The sequence below is a fragment of the Eurytemora carolleeae genome, unplaced genomic scaffold (genome assembly GCF_000591075.1).
Source record: "Eurytemora carolleeae unplaced genomic scaffold, Eaff_2.0 scaffold730, whole genome shotgun sequence".
NCBI lineage: Eukaryota > Metazoa > Arthropoda > Copepoda > Calanoida > Temoridae > Eurytemora > Eurytemora carolleeae.
In genome coordinates this window covers 145,142-155,136 of record NW_019396934.1, presented here as the reverse complement: position 1 = coordinate 155,136, position 9,995 = coordinate 145,142, and the positions used below count along the sequence as shown (strand labels likewise).

At 30.8% G+C, this 9,995-nt stretch overlaps 1 protein-coding gene across 2 annotated transcripts; it reads left to right on the top strand.

Annotated features, from left to right (window-relative positions):
* The first annotated feature begins 732 nt into the window (after positions 1-732).
* Positions 733-9,125, top strand: LOC111710293 (nicotinamide N-methyltransferase). 2 transcript variants are annotated; one of them, XM_023484347.1, is made up of 13 exons: positions 733-1,105; positions 1,749-1,870; positions 4,133-4,217; positions 4,782-4,841; positions 5,381-5,423; positions 6,394-6,443; positions 6,500-6,546; positions 6,637-6,690; positions 7,427-7,462; positions 7,569-7,642; positions 7,927-7,977; positions 8,281-8,319; positions 9,041-9,125. In XM_023484347.1, the coding sequence occupies exons 1-13, from the start codon at positions 1,011-1,013 to the stop codon at positions 9,104-9,106; spliced, it is 822 nt and encodes a 273-aa protein (XP_023340115.1). In that variant the 5' UTR covers positions 733-1,010; the 3' UTR covers positions 9,107-9,125. The 2 variants fall into 2 exon arrangements, with proteins under 2 accessions (XP_023340115.1, XP_023340116.1); XM_023484348.1 differs by lacking the exon at positions 6,637-6,690.
* The last annotated feature ends 870 nt before the right edge of the window (positions 9,126-9,995 follow it).

Genomic DNA, 9,995 nt, shown 5'->3' with positions numbered 1-9,995 from the left:
AAATACAGTTAAATAGCACAGCAAAACTTCATTTTAATTTGTCCGTTTAAAATATCAATTTTTAACTGTTTATTTAACAAATTATGAAAGTGTGTTTTGCCTGCTCAGAAAAAAACCACTTAATAGCTATTCCTTCAGGCGCGTATACAGGATTTGAGCCAAGGGGGGGGCAAGATTTTTTCGCCCCCCTTGCGATCGTTTCTAGGTTCATGCCGTTTGAAAGGAGTAATTGACAAAATCTTATTAATCTTTGAGTAAAAGCGATATTTCGTCTTTAGATTATCTGATCTAACCAAATTCATAGTTTGAAATATCAATTAGTTCTAACCTATTGGGTTGCTATGATAAGGGGATTATAAAATTTGAGTTTGTTGCAAAAACTCAATTCTTTTGTAATAACAGAAAACTTTTTCTTTTATGATTTTCGGCATTTTCTGTCAATTTTAAGGTAAAAGAATTCTCAAAGATACTTGCACATTAAAATTGTAGTTCGAAGACGACGTTAACTTGACACCTAAGAATTGGTTTAAAAATATCACTAACCATCATTTTTTCGTAAATCAACAACGTCTTATTTTAGAAAAATAAACAATAATAGAAATTAGAATAAACATGAAAAACAAGAAATTATGTTAGTTCAGAACAAGAAAGCTTTCTATGTTTCTAAAGAAAGAAAAAGAAAGTAATGTGTATAGGAGTATAAGAGGGGAGCAGAGAAAGGAGAGTCAACAAAGTGAGTCCCAGAAAATATTTAATGGACATTAACTTAACTTTAAGTGAATTTATTCAAAGAGTGAAATAAACCGTATGACATGTTTAACGAGTTTTTGTATAATAACTAAAAGCCTTTTAAATCCAAAATTGAATTCTTTTGCAATAAATATAAGTTTCACGATGTAAAGTTGCAAAGACATAATTATAAAAAAATGTGCACAGTCTTGATGAAATATTCTAATTTATTTGTTCAAATATCATAAAAAACACAATTAAAAAAAAAGTCCATAGACAAAATGAGTGATAAAGTTTCAACAATGGAGGACACGAAAAATGAAGATAAGAAACCGATTGGACCTGAGGAACTTAGAAAAATGCACCAAACCTTGAGGAATTTTTAGATTTTAATGTTTGAACTGTCTTGCTAATATAAGGGACTGTACACGTAATATTTCAAGCAACAAATCTCAGTTTATACAGAGTTCCATGTCCGATTCACAAGGGTTACCTTGAAATATTTGACTGATCATATAGAAAATTGCAGTCAGTATTTCTGTGATGCCAAGAAAAAAAAATATATTAATTAATTTTAAAAAAAGTACAAAGTGCATTCAAAGTTAAATATATAAGCACTTATTTGCAGCTAAAAAATAAGGATCCTAGACCTGACAAAGGTTTAAAAGGTGAATCGGCCTTTAGACACTCCTGTATGCTGAGTCCATTAGCTCCTCATCCAACCAGGGTTAAGTCATGTGTTTGTTGTCTATTCTGAACCAATAGAAATAGTATGACGACATCTATCTTTCTATCTATCTCATTATCCAATTAGAGTTATGAATCCTTCAATCGGCGCTAAACGTAAATTGAAATATTTACTTCTACTGAAACTATAATGTAGACAAGGAGAGCCAATTAAAATAACTTTAAATCATTCAATTAAAATAAAAAAAATGTCTCTGTCTATCCAAAGATAAAAATTAAATATTTGAATTAAGATTATTTAATGAGAATGAAATATAGAAATGTAATTTCAGTGATTTCTACCCTGTAGCATATCTTAATGCTTGGGCACAAGGAGTCAGAGAGGAGTGGGCTGAATTCTTGGATAGAGTATTCTCCTCCTATATACCTGAATATCTCCTACAGGAGTTCCCAGGTTGGTTTAGGAGTTCAAGGATAGAGTATTCTCCTCCTATATAACTGAATACCTCCTACAGGAGTTCCCAGGTTGGTTTAGGAGTTCAAGGATAGAGTATTCTCCTCCTATATAACTGAATATCTCTACAGGAGTTCCCAGGTTGGTTTAGGAGTTCAAGGGTAGAGTATTCTCCTCCTATATAACTGAATACCTCCTAAAGGAGTTCCCAGGTTGGTTTAGGAGTTCAAGGATAGAGTATTCTCCTCCTATATAACTGAATACCTCCTACAGGAGTTTTGGTTTAGGAGTTCAAGGATAGCGTATTCTTCTCCTATATAACTGAATACCTCCTACAGGAGTTCCCAGGTTGGTTTAGGAGTTCAAGGATAGAGTATTCTCCTCCTATATAACTGAATATAAGATCAGGAAGTTATGATGTATCTATCTGGCTGGATGTACCTAAACCATTATGGAAAAAAATGTCCCCTTTAATTTTTGTGGAACTGATCACTTTATAATATTCTGAATCTCCTGCAAACCAATTAATTAAAGAATATATTAACACGCATTCACTTGAATTGAAATAGTCCAGAAAGCTAAAAAGAACGTAATGATGAGAATTCATGCTAATAGCTTACTAATATCTAATCTGCTTTTAACACTCAACCAGAGCTGAAAACTTTAGAATGGTGGATATCGAGATCAATGCTTGATCTCCTCTTTTTCTAAATCTCCAGATTAAATATTTCTTGTTCTCCTCTTGATATTAATATCCAGATTAATTAACTGATCGGGATTAAGGATATCCCATTCTAAAGTTTTCAACTCAGGACAACCATTTTTGCAAATAAAAATTGCATTAAGTACACAGAATAAAGTTTTTTTTTTCTTCTTTCGATATTGGGATATCTAGTTGCCTTGTAACTTCAATTTTAAACAATGTTTAATTAAATAGATTTATTAGTGAATAGATTTATTAGTGAATAAACAATTACAGATATACGAATGTTATGTTATAGTGAAGACCCCATGCAGCATCCTTTATTCTCTAGAAATCTATTCCACAACTGCTCTGCTCTTTAGCATCCTATACTTTCCAGAACACATTTCACGAATTGTTCTGTTCTGCAGCATCTTACACTTTCCAGAACCTATTTCACGAACTGCTCTGCTCTGTAGCGTCCTACACTTTCCAGAACACACTTCACGAACTGCTCTCCTCTGCATCATCCTTCACTTTCCAGAACACATTTCTCGAACTGATCTGCTCTGTAGAATCTTTACTTTTCTGGAATCCATTCCACGAACTTCTCTGCTCTGAAGAATCCTTACTTTTCTGGAATCCATTCCATGATAACTGCCCTGCTCTGTAGAAATCCTTACTTTTCTGGAATCCATTCCATGATGACTGCCCTGCTCTGTAGAAATCCTTACTTTTCTGGAGTCCATTCCACGAACTTCTCTGCTCTAAAGAATCCTTACTTTTTTGGAATCCATTCCTTTAACTGCCCTGCTCTGTAGAAAGCCTTACTTTTCTGGAATCCATTCCACGAACTGTTCCAAAACTTATTTCTTTGTAGAATTCAATGTTTCCAGGGCACAGTACAATCAAATTTTACCACAAAAATACACTGGCTGTTGTATTTATCTGTATGATAGCTCCTTTTGCTTCTATAGGCTCTACCAAGCAGTCCAACGGCTACAAATTCTCCAATACACATAAGATTGAAGGAGCCGTCTTTCTTCAACAATGTTTACTTTTTTCCTAAAAATTTCTTCAATAAAATTGGGGGATTTGCATGATTCGGAACCATTTTATGAATATCTATCTATAAAATAAAACAAGACATCTATATATGTTGCGTATAACCGGCCAAACAGCTGGACCGATTGGGCTGAAATTTTTTGTGGACGCTCATGGGTGGCCGGGGGTTGTCAAAAGCTAAAATTTTTTTTTTAAAATTCCACAGGCAGCGCCGGGCCCTTCAGCTAGTTTTCTATATTGTTCTTTAGATGTATCAATTTATTGCAAAAAGTTGGATTTATTAGTTATATGGTTGAATGTGTCCATCGAATATTTTTAGTTTTACTGAAAAGAAGCTATCAATATTTTGTGGCCATTGGATGGTTGTGTCCAAAACCCAGGAACTTTTCAGCTTATATCTGTACGTATATGTATTTATATATAAATCTATATAATTATACATATCAATATATCTATCTATCTATCTATCTATCTATCTATCTATCTATCTATCTATCCATTTATCAATATATAAGATAATGGAGGTGGGCCGACTATACTGGATCTAGGATGTGGTCCATCTATTTGCAACATTATTTCAGCTTCAAGAGTATCAAAAAGGTAAAAACTAATAACAGTTTGTTAGAAAAATGAAAGATAAAGTTCAGAGATCAAATATTAAGAATTCTAAAGAATTTATTTTAAAAGTTTACACTCTGGACAATGGATAGCCTCTGATCAAATACTTATTCTAATTGATAAATGAGCTCTCATAATTTTCTGCTTAAGAATCTATTTGACAAATAAGCGCCTATTGTGTCTAAATTACTAAACTATGGCTATCAATCTTGCCCGAAAACTCTCTCTGCCAATCAAGCAGAATATACAGGGTGTCCCACATCGTATTATATCGCTTAAAGCTCTATAAATTGAGATTTCAGGGGCTATTTCAAAAATTTTAATAAAATGAACCATTAAAAAATGTATAAGGCTAATATAAAAATTTTCTGACAGAAAATACCAGGTTTTTTGAGTATTGTGTGAACTATTAAAACAGTAACTTTGTTACTGTTTTAATAGTTCATTAAAAATTTCCGTATAGCTTGGCGTTAAAGCTTGCAGATAATCCAATATGATATGGGACTGCTCTGTATCATCTGATCAATGATCATATATCTTGTTTAGAATATACCTTGCTGATTTGCTTGAAGGGAATAGACGAGAGTTAAAAAAGTGGTTAAACAGGTAAAACATATCAATATAATGTAATTTCCAATTATAGATATTTAAAGAATTATTTGCAATTGAGTTATTAACATTTTCAATTTCAGCAGATATTTTTTCAGGGTTTTTTTTCGCTGATTTGTGAGTTTATCATTCGCGGATTTGTACCGAGTGAATGAAAGATCTCGTTCTTAGCAAGAAAAGGGCTTTCTGTTTAAAATCATAACTCCGGATTTATGGAGTGGTTCTCCATAAAAAGGGTGTGCCCAATTACCAATGGTACCCTTTTTACCTTCAACTAACCAATAATTATGAGAATATCGTTATTTTCCCGGTTTAAAAAGTGTTTCATTAAAAAAAATCTCTATTGTTTCTGTAGCAGAAATGCGTAAATCACAATTTTAAAAGATACCACACTTAAAAATAACTAAGTTTTTAAAGTTAAATACATGATTATCTCATTCGATCTTCATCAGACAAAGTTTTAAGCGTTGTGAATTGAACATGCCACTCTATAAACGGAGGGTAACTTACGTCTCTTTAATTGATTATTTACACAGTGAGGACGGGTGCTGGAACTGGGACCCATACTTTAGTTTTCAGGTAACTCCATTAAAAAAACGTTAAAACCAAAGAGAATAGAATATATATTTCGAGGGGAATTTACTAGAAAAAAGTGTAAAACGGCCATTTTGTTGTACTGTTTCCATACTGCAGGTGTACTTCACATATTTATGCTATATAACCTGTTGGGCCTGGGAATATCATTTTATAGAAAATCTAAAATTATTGTTAAAAGAAAGCCAAATTATGAAATAGGCTGGTTTCATAATTGACCAATGATCATTTCACATAGACTTTATGCCTTCCACTTTACAAACGATGATTTTCCGTTATAATTATATAAATCAAATGATGTTTTTATTCACCTAGTTCATTATAAAGTTTATTTAACAGTTTAAAAAATTCGAAATTGAAATGAATAGTCTAGGGAACATACTGTATCAATGTACTCTACTGCACATAATTTGTGAACATTTACATGATTTGTACACTTTGAATTCCCTTTCAGGCTGAAGGGGACTGAAAAAATTCATACCGAGAGATTCTTTAAATTCCTTTCTAATATATATTCTATTCTCTATGGTTAAAACGACTTAACGGATCTGACCAAAATAGCGACTTGAACAGCAACAGATTAAAGCTGAAGTTGTAATTATAAAAGGAGAGCGAGGCGCTCTAAAAGCCTAATATGATAAGTATTTAACAATTTCAAAACTGTTTTTAATTAACCATTCAAACACTCAATCAATCAATCATTAAGTTGTCAACGGTCATTGATTGATTAATATTTGACAAGGTTGAAAAAAAAAAATTTATCATAAGTTGCATTCAAATGACAAAACCATATAAATGTCTGCCAAATTCAAATATCAATTTTTAAAAACATTAGTCAATTAGTCAAAAAAACAAACAATTAGTTTTGAAAGTTACATATTTATCAATTCATGATTAAAATGTTATTAGGATATCAGAATAAAACAAACAAATAAGTACAAAAAATCAATTTCAGGGTGTATTAGAGCTCAATCCAAATGTTACCGAAATCGAAGATCGAGTAAGGTAAATTTTTTATGAAAAATAATAATATTATTTTTTTTACAATTTTTAAATCCTAGGAAAAATATAAAATCTGTTCTACCATGTGACCTCTCTACCTCACAAGGAAAAAACACTTTATTATCATTTTTTTTACAAAATGGTTTTTTTTTAACTTCCGCCCAATTAGAATATAGTTAAGGAAGTTTCTCTTTAGTATTCACCAGCGATATCGGATTGACACCATTCGATATATTGATCTGCTCCTTAGGTAAAATATGAAAATTTTATTTTAAATTTATTTTCACATTTTCAACATTTTTTTGTTGCGGTGCAAAAGAGGACGCACTTATGATTAAGTGCTGTAATGTTGAGCACTATTTCATGATTAAAGAGGCAGTAAGCGCGTAATTTCAAGTGGCCTTCAATGTAAAGACGTGGACATCCCTTATTCACAATGGTACCCTTTAACCTTTGAGATCATCGAGGACAGAGATATCATTGTACATGTCTTTTAAATGTTGTGTAAAACGCCGTAAAATTGGAATGTACGCTAGCGTACTGTGTGACTCAACACTGATGACGTCACATGTATTCCTGGAAAAATCAGAATATTCTATGTACGACGCAGTAATCTAAAATTCTAATGTTAATGATCACATTCTGTCACTTCTAGAAAGATAATGTTAAATATTATATTAATCAAACCAGCTTGGAAACAAAAAGTGTTAAAAAATAACTGGCTTTTCTGTAGATAAATAAGGAAAAGTCTGTTATCCTTGTGTTTGACATACAAACATATCTACTTTAGTAATGCTTTTATACTTGTATATATGTGTTTATAATTTTTATCATAAATACTTGGCAATTGTAAATGGGCCATAGTTGGGACTTAACATAATTTTTTACTTATTTTTACTTTTAAAGTTGTTATGAAACAAAAGTGTTTAAATAACTTTTTCTTTAAATCGGGATATTTTATCTAATAAAAATATCTTTTTTTGTAGTGTGGGATGTGGTAGCAGTGAATACGGAGCAACTAGGAAAACACAAAAAATACAGAAAAAAACTTTAAAATTTTAAAAATTATTTTTTATTTCAAGTTTTATTTCAAGTTTTTTTAAAAATCTATATTTTGAATGTTTGAAGAAACTGTGATAAATAGAAGTTTAAATTGGTTAAAAGAAGGCGGGTTACTTATAGTTCAAGGCTCGTTACACGAGGTAGGGGGTAAATACAATCAGCTAACCATAAAACTATGAAATCGGAAGACGACATTTAAGAAATTTAGAGTCTTCCTATTCCACAATTTTATGGGTCTCAAGGTAGAAATAGTTGTAATAATAAATAATAATAATAATAATAACATTAATGATTATGAAAATACCATTATTAATACTAATTATAATAATTAAAATAATAATAGTACGTATCAATCGTATTGAAAATGATAATGATAATGTTTAAATAATGATAAAATAATATTTATAATAATAATATTTGGTAGGAGAGGTATACTGTTGGAAGTGCAATGTTTCCTGTGCTAAATATTGACAAGGAATAAGAAACTTCTTCTTTTCAATTGTTTAAAAATGTTTAAAGGATTTGTCGACATCATTTCAAGTAACTTCAATTACATTTACAGTAACGTGCTCATTGAAAAAGGTTCTATATATCTACAATTTATTTAGTAGTTCTCTCAAAAAAAATTGTAAAAATGATAAAATATTGAATAATTGGAGAAATTTGTCGCATTTAAAATGATACTTGTTTTCTATACGAAACAAAATACCTGGAACAGAAAGATGAAGAAAGGAAAATTTATCAAAATATTTTCGAAAATAAAGTTTTTTAAACTCAGGAAACACTGTTCAACGTGTTTGAAAAATGTGGTTTAAAGGTAATCATTATATTTGCATGGTGTTCTTTTAAAAAAAAAAATTCATGAAAATTTTGTTTTCAATTAAGAACATAAAAGCTTAATTTACGCAAAAAAAGTGTACTGCAGTCTTTGTAAATTTGCCTTCCCGTTGGACATTTAGTCTTGTTCAATATTCATGAATAAATCGTTAGATTTCGAGAATTGATGCATTTTAAAATGTCGTCTTTGTAAAATTGATAATCAATAATTCTGAAAAGGAACTGTGAAATAACTTTAAGAATGAATAAAAAAGATAAATTCTTATTAGTAGCAATCTCAAAACTTTTCTTGGATTGATAAGTTTTTTTTATAATTTTCTTAATCCAACTTTTTTGTTACACGATTTTTATTCTCATTTTGTAATTTGTAATGTAATTTTTCAAGTGAAATATACCGGATTCCCAAATTTACCAGTTTAACCTTTCTCTGATCTATAGTTTGGAAGATATTGTCGGTTTTCTAGCTTCAAACATTATTAAGTTTAATTAAAATATTTCTAAAGCAGAAATCCGATTATACATGAGAGAATATACAATTTAGAATATTTAAATTTTAAAAAGAGAAACATTGACTTTTGCTCAGACAAAGGGTACCGTTGTGAATTTCACTGTGAATGGGGGTCACTTGAATTTAAGAATTAAGAATCAAAACTTTTTTTCTTTTTAAGAAATATTTTCGAGTTTATTAATGTAAAATTTAGGTTGTGTTGTGGGAAACAAGAACCAAGGGATCAACTCATTATTTCACCATTTTAAAAAGAAAATAAAACTGAAATTATCATGGTATTTGTTTCAATTTACACTTTTTTACTTTTTAGCGAACCTTAATTTTAAATACGCTAATATATCGATTAACGATGAAAATTTGAAAGTTTTTGCCACAAACTCAAATTATCTAAACCCTACAAATTTAATTTCAATTTCAATTTAAAATTTAATCAAACAGATATCTTAATTTTTAATATCTCAGGTCCATCATGCATTGGGTTACAATGATATAGAGATTAGAAAATCAGAGTTTGTGGAAAAACCTCCTTTGCAATTCCAAACAGCGGTTTGCGAATTTCAGTGGCAAAATATTTAGTGTATTCCGGAAATGAAAAAAAAACTCCTGGATCTTTTTCAATTAAAGTTTTGAGATGTCAATGAGTAAAGCAATCGGCTTAGCAATATTATACAGTAGACAGGGGTGTACACAGGGGGGGGGGCTCAGGTCCTCAAAAGTGTAACGTGCTCAACCCCCAACAGAAGCTGAGCCCCTCCCTCCCCCCCCCCGGTCTTGGGATCTCAAAATAGGGTTTCAGGCAAACATTGAATGAAGCTGTATATTGTCACAATTTACAAATTCAAATTAAATTCATCAGTTTGATTTACGGTTACAATGATAGTTATAAAACCTAAAAATCGCAGTTTTGTTAGAACTTTCCTCTCGAATAATTTATCGATATAAATAAGCACTATTCAGTATTCCACCCTGCGCCTATAGGATGGTATCTTAGTCTTTAAAAATAATTTAAACTTTTATTTATATGCTTTGGCACTGAAATAAGACGACAAAACTTTGACAAAATACTATTTGCTACCAAAGATAAAGCACATCACAAGTGTAAAACAGTTTTTTAAAGATCATATTCACGGCATATACAAGGTTGCCCA